This window comes from Sorghum bicolor, chromosome 2 (genome assembly GCF_000003195.3).
Source record: "Sorghum bicolor cultivar BTx623 chromosome 2, Sorghum_bicolor_NCBIv3, whole genome shotgun sequence".
Classification (NCBI taxonomy): domain Eukaryota; kingdom Viridiplantae; phylum Streptophyta; class Magnoliopsida; order Poales; family Poaceae; genus Sorghum; species Sorghum bicolor.
Genome location: NC_012871.2, coordinates 72,618,499 through 72,638,265, shown reverse-complemented (window position 1 = coordinate 72,638,265; position 19,767 = coordinate 72,618,499). Strand labels below are relative to the sequence as shown.

Below are 19,767 nucleotides of genomic sequence, written 5' to 3'. Positions count from 1 at the left end.
GGTGGTAGCATAGACAACCCTGCCAAATATGCTAAAGTATATACGATAGGTTCAACATGCAGCAACACGCGGGGTATCAATAGTATAAGCAGTGACGTGAACCATGAAAGTAATGGAACCAAAGCCGCTTAGGGCGAAAGACTAACTGACATAGGTGTAGAGTTTAGATGGCAAGATTTGATATGGCACGGTTGGGATTGGGAAGGGCGTGGGTCTGGTTATGCAATAGATTTGTCACGGCAAGAGTTACTTTGTCACGACAAGAGTTAGCTGCTGCTACTCATGCCTGGGCAAATTACCCGATACCCATTACCCGTATCCGAACCCGAATTACCCAACCCGAGGTACCCGATCCTAAATTTAGATAGCGATTTTGATTACCCGAAATTAGTTTGGGTAATTCGGGTAATATCCCTCGGTACCCGAATTACCCAAATATTTGTCTATATCTTTGTATTTATCATGTGTTGTTAGTTAAATATTAGAACTTATCAATTTATTAGAACATAATTCTCTTTGTTTGAACAAGTGATAGTAATATATTATTCTCTACAAAATGCTATTGAAATTCTATACAAATTGCTGCTGAAATTATATATAAATTGCTATTGAAATTTTGTATAGTGTGTTGTTTTTTGAAAATTCGGGTAAGTCGGAAATACCCGAACCCGAATTAGCGGGTACCCGAAATTGCGGGTAGTATTTTTTCGGAACTAATATCGGGTAACAATTCTCATTACCCGAATTACCCGACCCAAAAAAATCGGGTAACTCGGATGCCCAAGCTTACTGCTACTGAAACAAGTAGGGACCATAGAACAGCTACAGCTTCTTGAAGAAAACAAGATATGTGTCAGATCTTAACAAACACAAGATTTATGCTTACAATGATCTACTCATGTTTTACATGTCTTTAACTTTTGCCTATTTCCGTTCCAAGCCACTTGATCATCGCTATCTAAGTCCTATTTGGTTGAGCTATGAGCTGTTTGTGAGCTGTGGACTGCGGAAAAAATATAAGGTTGTTTGGTTAGAGCAACTGAGCCTGTGATTGTGGAAATATAGGCTGTAAAAGAAATACCTGATATACCTGTAATAACCCCTGAAACTCTGGGAAATGTTTATATGCAAATCGCTCATTTTTTTAGATAATAGATAAAATATCCGGCTTCATCTACCAAAAGTAGATTTAGACCAATTATTACAAAGTCCAAATTTGAGCACACAACCGCTCACACGACTATGGAAACAAAAGAAACTTCTTGACTAAGCAAAACTGACAAATCTATGTGACAGCCAACTATTGGAGCCAAAAAAATCTAAAACCGACGTCTCTAGGTGTTGCGCTGCATAGATCATTCTATTCGCTAATTCGCATGTAAATGGCTATTTTGGAGAGATCTCCGGCAAGCCATCAACTCGTGGATGAGCTTGCCGACATCGTCATACGAAGTGCCGCCCTTGTCAGTTGCGCTCCTAGCCTTCCGACGGAGCTCCATAGCGTTTTTCCTTATCGCCTCGGCCTCTTGGTTCCCACCCATCACTCTGTCAATCCCTTCCGCGATCTTCTCACCGCTGATCACCTCGCGGCGGACCTCAAACGGGGAGACATAGTCGCCGGCATCGACATCGACCCCCATCTTGAGCAACTCGACGACGAGCTTCTCGTTATAGAACTGGTCGGCGTACCGTGGCAACGTCACCAGCGGCACCCCAGCGCTGACGGCCTCCAGCACCGAGTTCCATCCACAGTGCGTCACGAACCCACCGACGGCGGAGTGCTCGAGGATAAGCCTCTGCGGAGCCCAACCCTGGAAGATGAGGCCGCGTGCTCCGACGTCAATCAGCAGCTCGGCGAAGCCTTCGGGCATCCATTCCGATGCGTCCTCCGCCGTGTCCGCTCCTCCACCCTTCATGACCCACAGGAAATTCTTGCCGGACAGCTGCAGGCCGCGCGCCACCTCCCGCAGCTCCGCCGCCGAGAAATGGGCTAGTGTGCCGAATGCGAGGTACACAACTGAGCCGCGTGGCTTCTCGTCGAGCCACCGCAGGCACCTGTCCGCGCCGGGCGCCATGTCCTCGTCCTCGTCCTCGCCGGCGAAGGCGAAGGCGTTGGCGTGGGCGACCGGGCCAACCAGCCACACACGGCGGCCGAGCGTCGTGCGGTAGTGCTCGACGTAGTCCGGCTCCAGCTCGGCGAAGCTGTTGAACACCTCGCCGTAGCTCCTCCGGTCCGCGGCGTGCACGAGCTGGTTGTATTCCCACTCCAGCTGGTCCTTTCTTGGGTCCATCACCTGTCTGCGCCTCATCGCGACGCGGTGCGGCAGCTCCGGCAGGGACACGACGGCGTCGGGGTCATCCGGAGCGAGCGCGAACGGGTTGTGGCGCAGCAAGGACTCGTTACAGGCCCGGGCGAACAGGCTGCTCCCGAGGAAAGACAGCCGTGGGATGCCGTGCTCGGCGGCGACGTCGGCGGCCCACAGGTAGAAGCTGTCGACCACGACGGCGTCGGGGCGGGGGTGGCGGTGATCGGCCAGGAACCGATCCAAGGGCTCGCGGAGGCGCTGGACCCCTTCCAGCAACTTGTGGAGGTCGGACTCTGAGGAGATGCCGACAACGCTCTCGACGCCCGGCGGGAGTCCGACATCAGGGAAGGGGATGGTGGAGATGTGGATCGCCAGGGCGGAGGTCCCGCGGAAGGAGTTGTTGGCCTTGTCGACGGCCGAGCGGATGACGGTGGCGTTTACGGGAGTGGTGAGTATGGTGCACTTGACGCCACCACGTGAAGCAAAGAGGGCGGCCATGGCCGCCACCGGTATGAGGTGGCCAGGCGCAATATACGGGAAGAAGAGAATATGTATTGGCGGCTGCTGCTCATCATTGGAAGCCATTGCTGCTTGGCATGGCAGCGCCCTTCTTCCTTTGCAACACAGTTAAATACGGAGTAGATCAGAGATCAGCTGCTCAAGTATCTTTCGCGACAAAAAAGGTGGTTGGACCTCAACCATCCACGTCACTACAGGAGTCCAGTCCAGGAGAGAGCTCCACGAGGAGTCCAGGAGACCAGGACAGCCGGACAGGGGAGGAAGCCGTGAAGGCGACCCAGCAACAGCAAGGACTTCTCGAGCCAGCCGGGCAACAAGGCCATAGCCCCATAGGCCCATAGTCAAGCACCGGGCAAATTTTTTACTTCCATATTAGACCTTGTTTACCGTTTTTTTTTGTTTTCTGGTTTTTTTTAAAGATTCTCACAACTACGCTTTTTTTTAGTTTAATTTTAGAATCTAGACTCAGGGCTTGACGCCATTGTCAATGGCACCAAGCTAACACATCTTGACGCCAGTGCCATTAACGGCAGGCTTGGCGTCATAAATCTTGACGCCGGTTTTGACGGCGCCAAGGTGCCTGACACGTCACTGCCAGCTCTGTATTGACCCCCACGTGGTTTAGGAGCTTGCCGCCAATGGTACTGCCGCCAAGATGTGTTAACTTGGCGCTATTGACATCAAGCCCTGGGTCTAGATTCTCAAATCAAACTAAAATAGACATACTTGTGAGAATCTTTCAAAAAAGACCATAAAACAAAAAAGACGGCCTTGTTTACTTCTAAAAAATTTTGCATATTTTTTAATATTTCCGTCATATCGAATCTTATGGCACATATATAGAACATTAAATATAGATAAAAATAATTAATTACACAGTTTGTCTGTAATTTGCGAAACGAATCTTTTGAGCCTAGTTAGTCCATGATTAGACAATATTTATCAATACAAACGAAAATACTATAGTGACCATTCTACAATTTTTTTTGCAACTAAACAAGGCCTTACTTGCGAATTATAGATCAATTGGTTGGTTTTCTTTCGGAGGCACCTGTGATGACTTTATGAATCGGCTTTACGTACATGTGTTCATAAGAATGAGTGTGCGTGCGTGTGTGGATGGCTATGTTGTACTGTGTAATTAAAAAAAACTTCCACATCACTTATATACATTTGTATTTTTTGCCAAAAAAAAGTTTTCCTACGCAGAAAATGTACTGCCTTGCTACGTCTTTCCAGGATTCAGGGGGAGCCAAAGCCGAAGCCGCTTAATACCCTGTTAACCACGGCGAAGGATTAACCGACATGGCTAAAATCTAGACGTTGAGATTTGGCGTGGCACGGTTGGGGAGGGCGTGGTTGCAATGAACATTGGCAACTGAAGTGGCAAGAACAAATATAACTGTACTAGGGAAAGAAAAGGAAAACTGCTTTCTGATATGATTGAAATATGTAGGTATGTATGGTGTAAAAAAAAGGAAAATATCTGTATCACATAGTAATTGATAACATTTCCTTATATATGTTGAAGTGCATGGAAATGAAATAACGAAGCTACGTCGCTCGGCAAGTGGGTATTACGCTGCCCACCACCACCACCACCAGTAAAGCAAGACCCCATTTGGTAGAGCTCCTCTGCCAAACAATTTGCTAGGAGCCATTTGGCACTATTTTACAGTGAAAAAAAAAGAGAAACCAAAGCCATTTTCGAGAAGCCATGTGGCTCTAAAAATAACTCTAGCTCCTCTGGAGGAGCCCTCCCAAATACACCCTAAATCCAGGCAACAGATTAACATGAGGCAGTAACAATACAAAATAACACCACCGGCATGCCATCCAAATACTACGGTATGTCAGACAAGAACGATGCTAGTGCAGTGAGAGCACCTGCTGCAATCTGCAACTAGTGTTGCTCCACCCCGACATAGCTAGTGTTTCTCCCAGAATCAACCTAACAGGGGAGACCCACCATTCACCAATGACCAAGCGGGCAAGATCGAATCATCCTGCCCAATTCAAATTGGATCCAAGTTCTCCACTCGCAAAGAACGAAGCTTGTCCAACACTCCCGGTCCTCACGCTAGCGAATAGTGTATCCTTACTACTACCTACTGGCTGTACAAAGCACACGCTGAAGCAGGCTTCACAGGCCTTTTGCAGCACAAGCATTGATGTAGTTGGCAGCTCCGTCCGCATCCAGTTGCTTTCCTTCAACTAGTCCCCTTATCAGAGTGGCCGCATATGTCTCTGATGGAGGTGCTAAAGGCAGCTCACCAGATTTGAACCTCTCAATATCTGATGCGGGGCACCTGCACAGACCAGAGGAAAATTAGTTAAGAATCACATTGCAGGGAAAACACATTTTAACTGCCCTTCAAAAAGTTGCATTCAACTGCCATTTAGAAATGAGAACTTTTGGGGGGAAAGACTTGATGAATACAATGAAACTCACGTCATAGTTAGAATTGGAAGTTCACCCTCATTCCCAAGATAAAGTACATTGGAGTACCAGCTATCCTGCAAGAAATTCATCCAACAGACATTAGATATATACCATAACTTTTGAAACTAGGTATGCCACATAGATACAACAAAAATTAAACATGGTGTCACAATTACGCTGATAAGGCTGGGTTTGAAATTAGTCCACTGATGACATGAAACTGGTTTTTTTTGTTGTGTTTTTAGCTTACTAAAATCAAGCTTCATTTCAACGTTGCTTACGATGTCAATTGTCAACAGAGATTTTGGCACCCTGGCAACCTGGTCATACAATCATTTCTAAGACCAGATGAACTTGAATACTCAAAGAGGCCGGTTCTGCTCCTTGCTAAACAGATCAAACTAAAACTTTAAAGGAAACACTAAAGGTAAAAGTGATCTATATCGCTATGGGAAAAGGACTTGCCATCTATCAATAAGCTCTTAGAACGGCAGTCATCAGCCTGTCATGCATTTAGCAGTGATGTTTTCAACAGCACACTAGTACAGTGTCATTTAATCTCATTAAAAAGCATAAAGAAATTCTGTACAAAGGGAAGGGTACAATTGTAGAAGTGGGACAAGCAAATCAAACCTTAATAGGTTCAAGATGAATAGCTTTGTTTGTAGATATAAACTTGATTTCAGATGAACCAATCAAAGGAGAGTCAGGATACACAACGTTCCCGTCTTTGCCATCCTTCAGCACTAAACGATTCTCCTGAAACAAGATGTCATTGAACTGCTCCAACCTGTTGAAGACAGGCAAATCAGATGAGATGCCAGGTACTAACAGAATGACAAAATGCCACCTTGCCTAAAATGGAAGATCAATAATGTGTCAATGCAACAAACATACGTTATTTTGTACATGCAGACATACGACTTCTCATTGTAGTTTATCTCAGGGTTGAGAAAAGCAACACCACCAGTTCCCCAACAAGGGGTAGACGATCTACCAAAAAGCAACCTGTGAGGTACAGTCTTCCACATGGTTCCTTTTGGTGAGCTTGTATCACGTGATCCGTAGCACGCTATACTCATACCCTCAGCCTGCCCCAGATCAAAAGGAATATCAAATTTATCTCATAAAGCATATTGCTTATATATAAGATAAAAACATCAAGGACTATATTGACAGGAACACTGGAAACCAATTTATTCCTCGAGTATTGGCATATATCCCAAAAGAATCACAAAGGTCTCCAATGCTGTGACATCAAACAAGCAGACCAGAATGATAAAGTAACCAATGCTCCATGAAAAAAAAACACCGAGTCTTGAACTTTACCTTCCCTCCTTGAACATAGCATAGAAATCTTGGTCTCCACATGTTTGAACCAAAACTGGCATACCAGACATCAGTTCTTGATAAATCTGATCGCCAAGCGAGAGATAAATCAGATATTTTTTTGGTCAGCACCACAGATGCATTGTTTTGTACTTTTACTGAATCAACTAGATGCTGTTCTGCTGCTGAGCAACTTGAGGTAGTCTTCACTGAAAGGTTGTCATCATCAAGTTTCATCTTTGAGAGGTGTTCACTTATAGCATCACCAGCAACTTCAATAACATTGACAGATGCAACAGTGGGAAGGAGCTCAGCAACATCTTCACTATCAGATTCGGAATCAGAGGAAGCGTTGACCTGTTCATTAACATAAGGAAATACAAAAGGAAATTATCCAATTATTCAAGCCTGACTATTGGATTAATGTGTCTATATGAATTTTGTCTTAGCTGTCAGTGAGTCTCAGTGCAGCGCGCCACATAATAATAAAAAAATGTAACATCATTAATACAAAGATAATTTTAGATAAAATCATCAACAGATTTGAGCTATATAACTCACATATGATTTCTACCATGTGGCATCTCAGGAGTTAGGATCTAGCAATAGACATGAAGCATTTATCCAAAGGAGGAAAAAAAAGACGTCTTGATGACATGGCATGTGGATTTCGACCCATATTGTCAGCATTACACAGGGAATTCATGATCATTTTGTGGCTGATACGGAAGTATCTTTTTTCAATAGTTCATCAGGTGCTGTGAAAAAAGATAGTATGCAGTAGCCTATACACTGAGCTTAACATGGTTCATGTTCATGCAATCACATTTTGAATAAATTGAACTACAATACACTGTATTAAACCCTGCACTGGAAAGTTCAATTTCATAATTGAGTAAAAGCTGGAACTATTTTGACAACGTATCACCAGAATTTCTTTTTTTTTTTTGGAGAAGATAAGTTACCAGAAACCATGGCTAAGAGATAAACATTTCTTACACCAAAGCATAATTCATTAATCCAAGCATAGGCCAAATGAGAGGAAATATACCTCGCTTGGTGAAGGCCTAATCCTCAATGATACATTTTCTGGCAGCTTGCTACTCAGAACAGGCCAGCATGTCTTCAATTCATTACGTACCTAGCCAATGTGGAATTCAAAAGACAAAGTGGCTATAGACATCAGCAGAAAGTAAAGAACTAGACAGCAATAGTGCATGCAGACCGTTACCGCTTGTATAACACTCCATGTAGATTCAAATGGCTGCATCTCTGGAGCGTTGAATGTGAATTTGTCTCCCAAGAGAACTTTTGCACAAGCACAAACTGAATTTGCTATGGACCTAAGGTTATAACCTCCTTCAAGGGCCATCACTATCCTTCCTTGAGCAAATCCTAACAACTGCAGAAAGGCATACAGATGAGAAGGGCAGTCAATGGGATTTAAAGGGTCTTCTGTTTAGGCTTTGCATGATATGCCTAAGGGCCAAGATTCATAGAGGAAATGCTAGATAGATGAATGAAATCAAATGAAAATTCTAACAGGCATAAAAGATGCAATGTTAGAGGTTTTAGACCACTTTGATCCATTTAACCTATTCCAGTTCATCTGAACTGTTTTGAAAGTTCAAGCAACATTAATGTCTGCTTTAGGGACAGGCAAGTGCATGATGTGGTGAAAATTGAAATATGATTAAAGCTGTTTTTCTACAACTCCATACCTTTGTTAGTAGCAGTGCATATCCATTTGGTGTAATGCAGCACCCACCGAGAGGATCACCCAATGCTAACGACGGAATGGAACACAGATATCAGAATAGAATTTCAAAACCAATGAACGATAAGAACAGACATGATTGTTCACCAGCTTCGTCACTCAGGTGTGCACCACACCCCTCACTCACACACACACACACACACACACACTCGAGGTTGAAGAAGAGATCAGACCACACACACACACATGAACACATGAATTGGAGCTGCTGAACTGTCTAGCCAATGCCTTCATATAGAAGCAAAGAATTACAGAAGTCAAACTAAGGGCCATGCTGCCCGCTACCTGTTACTATGATTGCTATAGCCATACTCCCAACTACTGCTGTCCTATTGACAGGAAGGAGGGAGCAGGCACAGGTTCCTATGCTCCTATGACAAAAGAGAGATGTGAGTAGCAGATTATCTATCAACGGCCTACCACAAAGATGCACCAGAACTCCAGAAGTATAGATTCTACAGTTCAATGCTGAAACAAAGCTTCACAAGATTTTATAAACATCAGCAGAAACCTCACTTATTATGCAACAATATAATCAGGTAGATAAGTTGTACTAGTCCAAATAGTGCTCAGTTAGCCCATTGAATATTTAAAAACGCTTGCCAGCACAATGTTGCCCTGATTTGCATAAATGTTTAAAGTAACAAGTTGCTAAGTTAGTGGAATAGAAGAGTTTCAAAGAACTTTACAACTACATACCTGCATCAAACCCAGCCGATACCAGTATTATATCAGGATCAAAAACTTTAGTGACAGGAAGCAGTACATGGTCCCATGCAGCAATATAATCAGCATCCCCACACTTCCCATGCTCCCAGGGAACATTGATGTTATACCCTTTACCACCTTCTTCCCCGATGAAACAATGAGAAGCATCCCCTTCAGCAGGATAGAAGCTTCCATAATCAAATCTACAAAACAAACATTAGAACAATAAACATTTGTTTATATCATTAAAACTATAAGTATTTTTATTATGGCTTCATTAAGGTGGCTACAAGCACACACTAAACTGAACAGTTTATCATGCAAGATTCAAGTGATTGTGTTGATTGCAACGATGTTCGTGTTCCATATTTTCCAAAGGACCAAAAGAAAGAAAAGAGTCGTAAATTTATGAAAATTACAATTATGCAAATCAACCACAATAACACTACTGTGAACTAAAAAGAAGTCTATCTTCTATAAGCATGCAAATAGCATTAAGCATACTAAATTTATAAGTTTGATATGCCATATCAGTGGAACTGGTTAGATGGTTCAAGGAGACATCTTAGACACATATCACAGGCTACAGCATGTGAATCCATCATAAAGCTGATTCATACAACAATAGGTCACCTTGAGTATCAAAGGCCAATGTAAGAATTGGTTAGTGTGGACTGAACTGGATAGTATCAAATAGCCATGAATAAGAATCTAAGGTTGTGTGTGTGTGTGTAGCAAGTGTAAGGTGACTTTTATTAAGAAGAAAATAGGCACCGAATTTGAGAGGAAAGGGACGTAAACCTTGGTAAGGAGAATGTACGCCGCACCCTCCAACTAAGTGATAGGCTCGGTTCCTATCACTACAGTTGAAGCATTCAAGAGTACCATATTCTACAAGCTTCAATGGCCACAGTAGGTGTTTGGTTAATAGGTTCCACAACACAATACGTTAGGTGAAGAAATTAGATTTGTAAAACTGACCCGAGGTGACTGCGCAAGAACCATGCTGTTCAGCCAATCTTGGAGTGATACGAGAATATGATTTGATTATTTTCATGTTGTAACTTGTAAAGGGTGAGTAATGAGCAAGTTGAATTTGTGGAATGTGAGCACAAATCACACTGGATTGCATCGTATAATCCAAAGGCATCAAAATACAGCCTGGTTGCTCTACCCTGAATGATTCTGTTGATACCATACAGATAATCATTGGAGGTCTTAAATTATTCAATTAACTGCAACTTTCCAGTGTTTCCTAGGAAACTAAACCATGATATTGATATTTATGGGCGTTCCAAGAACAGTAGTTCTCTAAAGAAAAGAGAAAAAAACTGCCATAACTTTGCTAACATTATATTGTAATGGTACTGAAGCTACTCTGAAATCTAAAGAAAACCAGCAAAGAAATATCAGTGTGTCTTGTCAAACCTGTGAACTGAGAAGAACAATACACGAGGATCATTGTAGAACATTTTCTGCGTGCCATTTCCATGGTGAACATCCCAATCGACAATCAATATCTTCTTGATACCTAAATCAGGCTGCAATAGAAAGAACAAGGTTCAAAAGTGAACAAAACACATTATTTTATTGCATTAGAACAAAGTATAACACTTGATTCTTTGTAGGAAGTGATGAACATAGGTACCACCTTTAAAATGACCTCCCCCCCCCACACAATACACAAAACAGAGAGAGAGAGAGAGAGAGAGAGAGAGAGGTTTCAGTACATACCCTCTCGTTTAAGAGATAATTAGCTGCAACTGCCACATTGTTGAAGAGGCAAAATCCCATTGCCTCATCATGTTCTGCATGGTGGCCTGGAGGTCTGACTAGAGCAATAGCAGAACTTAACTCACCTGCAGCAACTTTCTCAGCTACCTAATTGCCAAATAATCCACTTTTCAGTTGTTTCCTACCAATACGGCGGGGGGTATAATAGCTACAGAGAAGGAGGAAATAGGCTTATGTTAGAAGATGTAAAATGACCTCTATGACAGAACCAGCTGCAAGAACAGCAGATTCCGAGGAACCCTTGTTGAAGTAAATGGAATTGAATTTCCTAGCAATCTTGTTCCTGGTGGCATCATACTTCTTTGAGCTAATCTCCTTCATCAGCTTTATATGGCTCTTGCTGTGAACAGAAGCTATATATTTGTCCTCGGCTTCCTTCGCCTTAAGGGCCACACACCTGGAAGAGAATTATGTTATAGTAGCATTGCAGAACCCCACCGGCGTCCTCAATATATAAGGGGAAAAACACTACCCTAACTGGCTAAGCAAAATAGTGAACCAGATCAACATAACAAAAGTTGTAAAGCTGATGTTTAAGGTTTAGTTTACTAGCATCGAAGTTAAAGCAAGCCCTGCATCTAGAATGCCATAAACAACTTAATGGTTTACATCTGTAAGTGTACAATCGAAGAGATTTTTGAAGGAATCAATGCATTGTTTGAACCAAACGTTTCACAAAGTCATTTTGCTTTGCACTACTCTAGACATTTTTCACATGTTAGACATTTCGCATTTGATACCTAAACCTAGGGGAAAAAATCATGAACTCCAACACTCTCATGCTAATTTACGCAATCATTAGGTCAATCATCATAAGATGGAAATGGGCATGGCCACAGCAACAACAGAGGGAGAGCGGAGTAAGTAGAAGTCAAGTGCCCAAAGGCGGCGGAGGCTTTCGGTTCGTTCCAGGCAATTCGAACGGGAAAAATGAACACCAAGGGCACCGGTGCGCCGTGCAAGCCTCATCCATCCCTACCAAAACGACGACGCTCTGAACTCGACACAAGGGAGAGGGAGAGCGGCCTCTAGCGCCATACCTGGGCGCGACGCCCTCGGCGTTGAGCTTGCGCCAGATGGCGCGCAGCCGCTCGGGGTTCTCCGGGTGTTCCTCCCCGTCAGGCGTCGCGTGCGCGCGCATCCGATCGTCGTACAGCAACCCCACCCGCGGCGCGGCCATTGGGGGAGCCGGAGCCGGCGCCGGCGCCGACATCGCGCGGCGTGGAGACGCAGCACCGGAGCGGAGGACGCGAGGGGCGAGCAGGCGACTAGGCGAGTGGGGAGTTCGGGGGGGTTCAGGCGTCCTCTGTCCTCTCCGACGACTCGAAGTCGGAGGTCTAGATGTTGGAGGTGGGTCCGACCTGGAAGTCTTTCATTTGAGTTGTGTTGGCTCGATCGGCGTCCGCGTCGAGTAGAGGCCATCCAAAAAGAATGTTAGCCTCCGTAAAAAAAAAGAATGTTTGCCTAATTTTGAAATAAACTAAACTCACGAAAATTTCGTACTTACACACTCCCTCCTCTTAGGCATAGAGCATACTCTTTCGTACACTACATATATTTAAGGCATGTTTGGTTTCTTTGCTAAATTTTAATCAATTAAAACTATTTTAGTTATTCGTGGAACTAAACTACTTTAGTTTCTTTTTACTTAATATGGCCTTGTTTAGTTCACTCAAAAATCAAAAAAAAATTCAAGATTTCTCGTCACATTAAATTTTGCGGCGTATGCATGGAGTATTAAATATAGATAAAGAACTAATTATACGATTTGGCTGTAAATAACGAGATAAATCTTTTAAGACTAGTTACTCTATAATTAGATAATATTTGTTAAATAAAAATAAAAATATTATCATATCAAAATCTAAAAGCTTTAAATCTAAACGTCTGACCGTCCACTTACTCTGTCCTGCTCCTCCCGAGCTTCGTGTGACGCCGCCAAACTGGATATCGGATGTGGGTGGGTAGAAACATACAAAGAGTGTTTTTTATTAAATTATTCTTTAAATAATGATTTAAAACTAAATTTAAGAAAGACTATTGGATATGCTCTCAACAAGGTCTCAGTGCCATCCACGTTATGTCAGATTTTGCGACTGGCGAGCATGGGTGACATTTCTAACTTTGAGCAAACTCAGAATCCAAGTGAGGACTTGTTTAATTCTCAAATTTTCAGATTTTTCATCACATCAAATCTTAAAACACATGCATAAAACATTATATATAGATACAAATAATAACTAATTATACAGTTTATTTGTAATTTACGAGACGAATCTTTTGAGCATAGTTATTCTATGATTGAACAAAATTTGTTAAATACAAACAAAAATGCTACGATATCCATTTTGTAAAAAAATTTTAGAACTAAACAAGGCCTGAGATGTTTCTCTTTACCAAAAAAAAAGTGAGGCGTTTCTCACTTTTTTTTTTTTGCAATTTTCCATTCCCACGTGTTGAAAAATCACATGTGCCTAGCCCGTGGCACTGTGGCACCACACGATGCCACGCGGCCTCCACCGTCCTCGCCCCCTATAACACCCGTGCAGCAGAGAGCACACATGGCACGCAGCTCCAAGCCTCGAGACCGTCCAGCGCGCGGCGCTAAACTGAACCCGACCAAATGCCGCCGCTCCTCACCTCCTCCTCCCTACCGGCGCTGCCGCTACCGCCGCTGGCCGCGTCGCCCAGGTCCCGCCTCAGGGTCGCGGCCTCCACGCCGGACGGGGCCGGCGCCACTGCCAGAGGCACCAGCGCGGCCGGGTTCCCGTCCTTCCTTCCCCAGGCGGTGGAGCGCATCCGCGACGGCGCCGCCATCCGCCTCGCCAAGCGAATCGAGCGCGTCCCCGTCCAGGCGAGCCAATTTCTCCCGATTTTGCTGTGCTGTCGTACGCTCAATGCGCAATGTCTGTGAACCCTGAACTTATCCTATCTTCATCTTCAGACCGGTTTCTCGGAGAGCGCGATACCGAGCAGCTGCGTGAGGCCGCTCAAGCTGCAACAAGACGGTGATCCGGTCGTGCTGCTGCATGGCTTCGACAGGTGAGTTCCATTCCACAGCAAAATTTCATGGTTCAACTAGAAAGGTCTGGTTTCAATGCTGCTCATCATCGTTGTCTTGGAGCATGTCCCAAAATAGAAAGGCTGTACCAGTTCTGCTATGTGACTATTTAGTGTGGACCATTTTAAAGTATTGGTTACAGTTCTGTTCTAGAGTGGAGATACACCTACCCGTTGCTCGAGGAGGCCGGATTGGAGGCTTGGGCTGTGGACATCCTTGGTTGGGGCTTCTCTGATTTAGGTACGCCCCATCCTGTACACCATGTGATCTGGTTTGGTTACTGTACCTGGTAAGGTTGTAATTTCATACTTTGTAGGCCCCTTGTAATATCTTTGATTCTCTCATTCGTAGAAGCACGGCCTCCATGTGATGTTGCATCCAAACGCGAGCATCTTTACCAGGTACTGTATAAGTATATAGTATCATATCACCGATGCTGTACCTTTTGCTGATTGTCACGTGACGTGTCAGTTTCCTTTATTTCTGATTCCAACATGGCAAACGCTAGAATGCTACTGATAGTAGCTGATTTGAACTACTTAACATTATAGTGACTGATTTCAACAACTTTAGCATGAGAGTAGGTTGCTGCACTGTTGTTAGTTCGGCTGTATACCATTTGTCATATCGAAATTTGAAACAGTCTACTAGGAAGGTCCAGTCATAGGGCGCTCATCAGAAGCGCGTCGTTTGTACGGTTAAACTCTTCTTCTTAATTACAATGATACGCAAATATTTTGCGTATTCGAGAAAAAAAGAACAACTTACTTAGCATGAGAGTAACTGAGCAACCGTCCTTACAAGGCATGTTATAAAATACAGAACTTTCTCCTGAATTGCTGCAATAGTTTTCTGTTTATTTTCCACTTTTGTTTTTTTCTCAAACATGTCATTTCATTAGGAGACAATGTACAATAGAGTATGACACTGCACCCACCGCTTCTCCCTGTACCCAACAGTTCAACCAATTAAGAAAAGTCAGTTCTTGTCGTGAATTGACGCCACTATCTAATGGTTACATTGATCTGTTCTGTTTTCTTAGTTACAGTGATGTGACGCTTACAACTTAACTTTTGTGTGTAGTTCTGGAAATCCTACATCAAAAGGCCTATGGTGTTAGTTGGGCCAAGCCTTGGTGCTGCTGTTGCCATTGATTTTTCAGTCAACTACCCGGATGCGGTACATGCTCAAAATAGTTTTGCTGTCTATATTTCTTTATTTACTGCAGACTACATAGTAACACAACAGATTAAACTGAGGTATCTGTAGTGCTTCCTTTTATGTGAATTTTGACTACTATGCCACAAGCCTTCATACAAGACAGATCTTACAAGTTTGAGAGTTTTATATTCCAATTAGCTAATTTAAGCTTGGTTTCACAGGTCTCAAAATTGATCTTCATTGGTGCAAGTGTATACTCTGAGGGCCCAAAAGATATGACTAGGATGCCTAAATTTGTTTCATATGCTGGGGTGCGTCGTTCTGAGTTCCATGCTAAGCTTATTCAGTTTTCCATTTCATTTTAAATGTTTTATTTTTTATGTCGTTATGTCTGTATTTTCCATTCGGTGCTTAGTAATACTATTATCTCTTGTTGGTTACGGCTGTGCTATTTTTTTATAATGATAGTTGTGCTACTTAAGAAGTTAAGAGGACTGTCTCTACTTGGATCAAAGAAATCTTGTGGTGTGTGTCTACATTGGCTGGGCGACCGGACTACTGGAGTAAACTCATTGTTTTCTTTGCTTCCCCAGGTGTTCATATTGAAGAGTCTTCCACTGCGATTTTTAGCAACAAATTTGGCATTTAAAAAAGCTCCAAATGAATTCTTTGATTGGGTGCAAGTAAGCCTCTATCGATCACTTTGAACTTTAAAAGGAACATGAAAAGAAGAGAAAATCATTTTCTAGTTGTTGCTTTCTCCAATGCTGCAAGAAACTGGCGGTAACAGGGTCTCTGTTCTAACTACTTATATAATAATCATGTTTCTGTTGATGGGAGAAGACATGATTAATCCAAACTTTTCTGATTCATGCTAAAATTATACTAAAAAATATTATTTGGCTGTCTAATTTTCCTTTTTTCTGTCCAACATCCTAATTTCAACAGTGCAATAGTATTGCCATAACTAATCTAATAGATTTTGCAAACAGGCTATTCAAGCTATTTTAGTTCCATGTTCCTCTGTACCTTGAGCATATGAAGTCATGCATTTTTACATGTTTCCCCTAAAATTTCAGATTGGCCGTCTGCATTGCCTACTCCCCTGGTGGGAGGATGCTACAGTAGATTTTATGATAAGAGGGGGTTATAATGTCATAAACCAAATAAAACAGGTTCTTTTCTTTAAACACCCTGCTTATGATTTTTCGCTGTTCAAGGATGTTAAAGTTTCTATTTTATTTCTAGTTCATCCGTCCCCTTCTGTGCACTGATGATATTGTAAAATCTATCAGTCACTAGTCTTGACAATGACAGTTGCCTTTGACAATGCTGCAACACAACAAAATGGTCTTGGGATGATAACTACTGTTGTTATATATGATAACATCCTAATGCTAAATGAAATTTTCTCTGCACGATGATAACTAGGTACTAAGATATACGTAAAGCCAAGAACAACACCATAGCATGAGGAAGGATGGATTCCATAGTTACTTTGATGCTAGTTATAATAATTTAGCTTTTCCTTTAATTCTCAGGGTTGCTTCCTATTATCCCAGATATATTTTTGTTCTTTTTTAGAAAGGAGTTTCTTTTGCTTTTAAGAAAGCTATAAGAGTAACAAAGTATGGCTGGGAACACCAGCTTACAAGAAAGCATCCAAAAGGCAAAGCAATCTTCTAGCCTATTACAATTAGTGCATTAGAGTTCACTAATATAATAAACGGCTAAATTTGGGCTTTAAAGTTGTTCATCCAGCTGTAGATGATCTTCATGATCTTGCCATTTCCTTCCTTGTCCTTTGGTTTGATCAGGATAAACCTTTTCTATCACCATCTTGTTGTGTCTGGTCCATATGGCGCAGGCGAGACCTGCAAACAGGAAGATATATGTTTGAGGATGTGTAGTCTGACGTTTATCCAACTTCCCATGAAGTCCAATCTAGAGATCAGGTGGGAGGTTCTTTTAAATACCTCCCTTAGGATGCACCATTCAAGACTTGTTATAGAGCAGCTGATGAAAATGTGGTCAATGTTCTCTGGTTTGCAGTACAAATAACACTTTTCACTTCCTTTCCAGCCTCTCTTCTTCAAAACTGTTGCTGCATGTAGCTTGCTACTGATAAATCTGTCACAGGAATACTTTAATCTTCAGGTAGCTTGTTCTTCCAGACGATGTCGATGCTTTTATTTGTGCAATTCCCCTCTGATGTGACCTTGTACAAGGATCTTGTCAAGAAGCATTTCGATTTTTCGAGTCCCCAGAAAACATCATCCTTACTGTCATCTTCCATTATGACTTCAGATGGGTCATTCCAGACGCCACACTACCCCCCCCCCCCCCCCACACACACACACACACACAACCCTGGGGTTAAGAAAGGTCAATGAAGGTCTACAATAAAGATCTAGATATTCTAAGGTTGCTTCCCCACAAACTGCGCATGTAATGGGCTCATGGCAGATTTATCTCAAGCAAGTAATACTAACTGACCAAAACTGTGATTAATCTAGTAGTAAAGCTAGTTTTATCATATTGTTTATGGACCAAAACTGCTGCATCATAGCTTTATAGGACACTATATATTACTGCTGTTGGAGGCATGCTGCAAGTTGGAGAATGCAGCTATGTGTTTCTTCACATCCTTCAGATAGCCCTTTATTTCAAGAGTTGAGTTTTGAGTCGGTTTTGTTTTTGTTTAAAAAAAAAAGAGTCGGTTTTGTTTTGTAACCTCACTCCGGTCACTGCGGTGGTTATTCTGTAATAAGTTGGTCTGTTCCTCTCTTTAGGGGATGAAGTTGAATTTTTCCATTATCTAAAAAATATTACTGTCACTGGAATAAGAGTCAGGTGGATGCTCCAACCTTTCTGGATCAAAGTCAGGCATTAAAATAAATGGAATGGGTTCAGTAGAACAGATACATTACTAACGATGTTCCTATTTTTGTTTACAGGTGAAGCATAAATGCCTGATCATGTGGGGAGAGGATGATGGAATAATAAGCAGCAAACTAGCATATGTAAGTTGAGATAGATGTTATGATTTGTGGGGTACTAAAAACACTCGCACCACCAGTTTCAAGTGCTATTGCTATTTAAACAGTGAGGAAAGCTACTGCGATTTCAACATAATGACAGCATTAAGTAGCATCAATGTATCAGTATTTGCCCTACCAGATATTATGCTCATGCTATTTGTATCTCTCTGCAGAGGTTGCATCAGGAACTCCCAGATGCAATTCTGAGGCAGGTCCAGCAGTGTGGTCATATTCCTCACGTCGAAAAGCCAAGGGAGGCAGTAAAACATGTGATTGAATTCCTTGCAAGAAACACGTCAAACAAGTCGGATCAGTCTTCTTCCGAACCATCAGTACTTGTGTAAGCTACCATGACTATCCAGCTGGACGCTTCGCTCTTTTCTGCATTCATTCATGAATACCGTTGTACTGATTTATCGCTTAATGTCCATTCCCGAAAATGGTACAGGAACCGCTGAACAGATTACAGATCCTTGAGGGTAGGCTGTACAAAGTGAAATGTGCCCATGGATGATGGATACTGATAGTCTGATACGCTCGCTATGCTCAGCCAAGCTGCTGCTGAAGGCTGAAGCTGAACTCAGCGATGTTTCGCCGCAAGGTTACCGTCTGCCTGCCGAGCTGGCGCTAAGGCCTTCCTGTGGAGTTGGAACGAAGTGACACTAGAAGATGGAGCGCGTGTCCCTGTCCCGTGTGGTATATCAGCTGCTGTTTTTTCTAAATTAAGGTTGTTGGTCAGTTAGGAGCTAGGACTAACTGTACTCTACGGAAGCACTGCAATGCAAAGACGCAGTGGATTGGAGCAAGACGATTTCGGCCGTTGCCAGTACCCTATACAACAGTACCATGTAAAAGTATGCTTCTCTGTGATTGAGAAACACCTGCAGTTGGTATCCGCAACGGCGTGCCCGTGCCGTGAGCCCGTTATCGGCCGAGATGAGAAATTCGCCGCGATTTCCAGCTAGCGATTAGGCCAATCCACTACTCGATTGGTCCGAGACGATCCCGTTTTGTAGTGTTGACTTCGACCCATATGCATGTAAGAGCCAGTCCAGCCTATGGATGTATCGTACGTGCATAGAACGTGACAACAGACAAAGGGATCCATGATAATCTGAAAACCTACTACAGCAGCTTAGGGTTTCGTAATTAATAATCAAGTAATGTCGTTGACCACTACCTGCTGTTAGTACTTATTGCACTATAAGTTTGCCACTTGTATCTCAGTGTTCATGTGCTGCCGAACTTTGTTATTTCTCGATTTCGTCGTGATCTTGTGACAAGTTCATGTGCACTGTCCTGGTTTTCTTTTTCTCGAAACTGCAGGAGCCAGAAGCTTGTCGTTTGCTAGAATTAATCAGAAATACGCGCGAGAGACACTAGAACGAAACTAAATGGCCAGGCTGCTGCTACACACTGCCATGAAAAAAAAAAGATACACTGAGCTAGCTCGATCAACGATCAGCAGCTGCCGTCCGAGCTCATACTACGAAGTAGTTGAACGCGTTTTGCCGTCCGAAGAAGATCACCTAAAACTTCTTTCTTTCCTTTAGTCTAAGGGAACTAATGCAAGCCGGCCGGCGCCGTTAGACGCGTGGAGCTGAGAGTTGAATCCACTCTTCGCAAAC

At 42.9% G+C, this 19,767-nt stretch overlaps 3 protein-coding genes across 3 annotated transcripts; 1 reads left to right on the top strand and 2 right to left on the bottom strand.

The window, feature by feature from the left end:
- On the bottom strand, window positions 1,112–2,951 carry LOC110432300 (scopoletin glucosyltransferase-like). Its single transcript, XM_021452411.1, has one exon. It carries the CDS (start codon window positions 2,889–2,891, stop codon window positions 1,368–1,370), a length of 1,524 nt encoding a protein of 507 aa, XP_021308086.1. The 5' UTR covers window positions 2,892–2,951; the 3' UTR covers window positions 1,112–1,367.
- Window positions 4,266–12,251, bottom strand: LOC8060653 (histone deacetylase 5). The gene is made up of 13 exons (XM_002460927.2): window positions 11,917–12,251; window positions 11,072–11,273; window positions 10,817–10,963; window positions 10,511–10,623; window positions 9,074–9,285; window positions 8,319–8,383; window positions 7,829–7,999; window positions 7,649–7,738; window positions 6,598–6,954; window positions 6,166–6,359; window positions 5,902–6,058; window positions 5,278–5,342; window positions 4,266–5,134 (listed from the first exon to the last, which is right to left on the bottom strand). The coding sequence occupies exons 1-13, from the start codon at window positions 12,087–12,089 to the stop codon at window positions 4,969–4,971; spliced, it is 2,112 nt and encodes a 703-aa protein (XP_002460972.1). The 5' UTR covers window positions 12,090–12,251; the 3' UTR covers window positions 4,266–4,968.
- Window positions 13,452–19,074, top strand: LOC8060652 (uncharacterized hydrolase YugF). The gene is made up of 11 exons (XM_002463106.2): window positions 13,452–13,730; window positions 13,821–13,918; window positions 14,080–14,177; window positions 14,289–14,338; window positions 15,021–15,116; window positions 15,320–15,409; window positions 15,692–15,781; window positions 16,178–16,273; window positions 18,056–18,121; window positions 18,313–18,479; window positions 18,588–19,074. The coding sequence occupies exons 1-11, from the start codon at window positions 13,500–13,502 to the stop codon at window positions 18,595–18,597; spliced, it is 1,092 nt and encodes a 363-aa protein (XP_002463151.2). The 5' UTR covers window positions 13,452–13,499; the 3' UTR covers window positions 18,598–19,074.

Excerpts from the sequence above, each read along its gene's own strand:
- LOC110432300 (XM_021452411.1), bottom strand. The coding sequence starts at position 2,891 with ATGGCTTCCAATGATGAGCAGCAGCCGCCAATACATATTCTCTTCTTC.
- LOC8060653 (XM_002460927.2), bottom strand. The coding sequence starts at position 12,089 with ATGTCGGCGCCGGCGCCGGCTCCGGCTCCCCCAATGGCCGCGCCGCGG. Across the intron at positions 7,739-7,828 it reads CATGGAGTGTTATACAAGCG|GTACGTAATGAATTGAAGAC; the intron begins GTAACGGTCTGC and ends CACATTGGCTAG. Across the intron at positions 6,059-6,165 it reads GTCTGCATGTACAAAATAAC|GTTGGAGCAGTTCAATGACA; the intron begins GTATGTTTGTTG and ends TGTCTTCAACAG.
- LOC8060652 (XM_002463106.2), top strand. The coding sequence starts at position 13,500 with ATGCCGCCGCTCCTCACCTCCTCCTCCCTACCGGCGCTGCCGCTACCG. Across the intron at positions 14,178-14,288 it reads TTGGGGCTTCTCTGATTTAG|AAGCACGGCCTCCATGTGAT; the intron begins GTACGCCCCATC and ends TCTCATTCGTAG. Across the intron at positions 16,274-18,055 it reads TCATAAACCAAATAAAACAG|GTGAAGCATAAATGCCTGAT; the intron begins GTTCTTTTCTTT and ends TTTTGTTTACAG.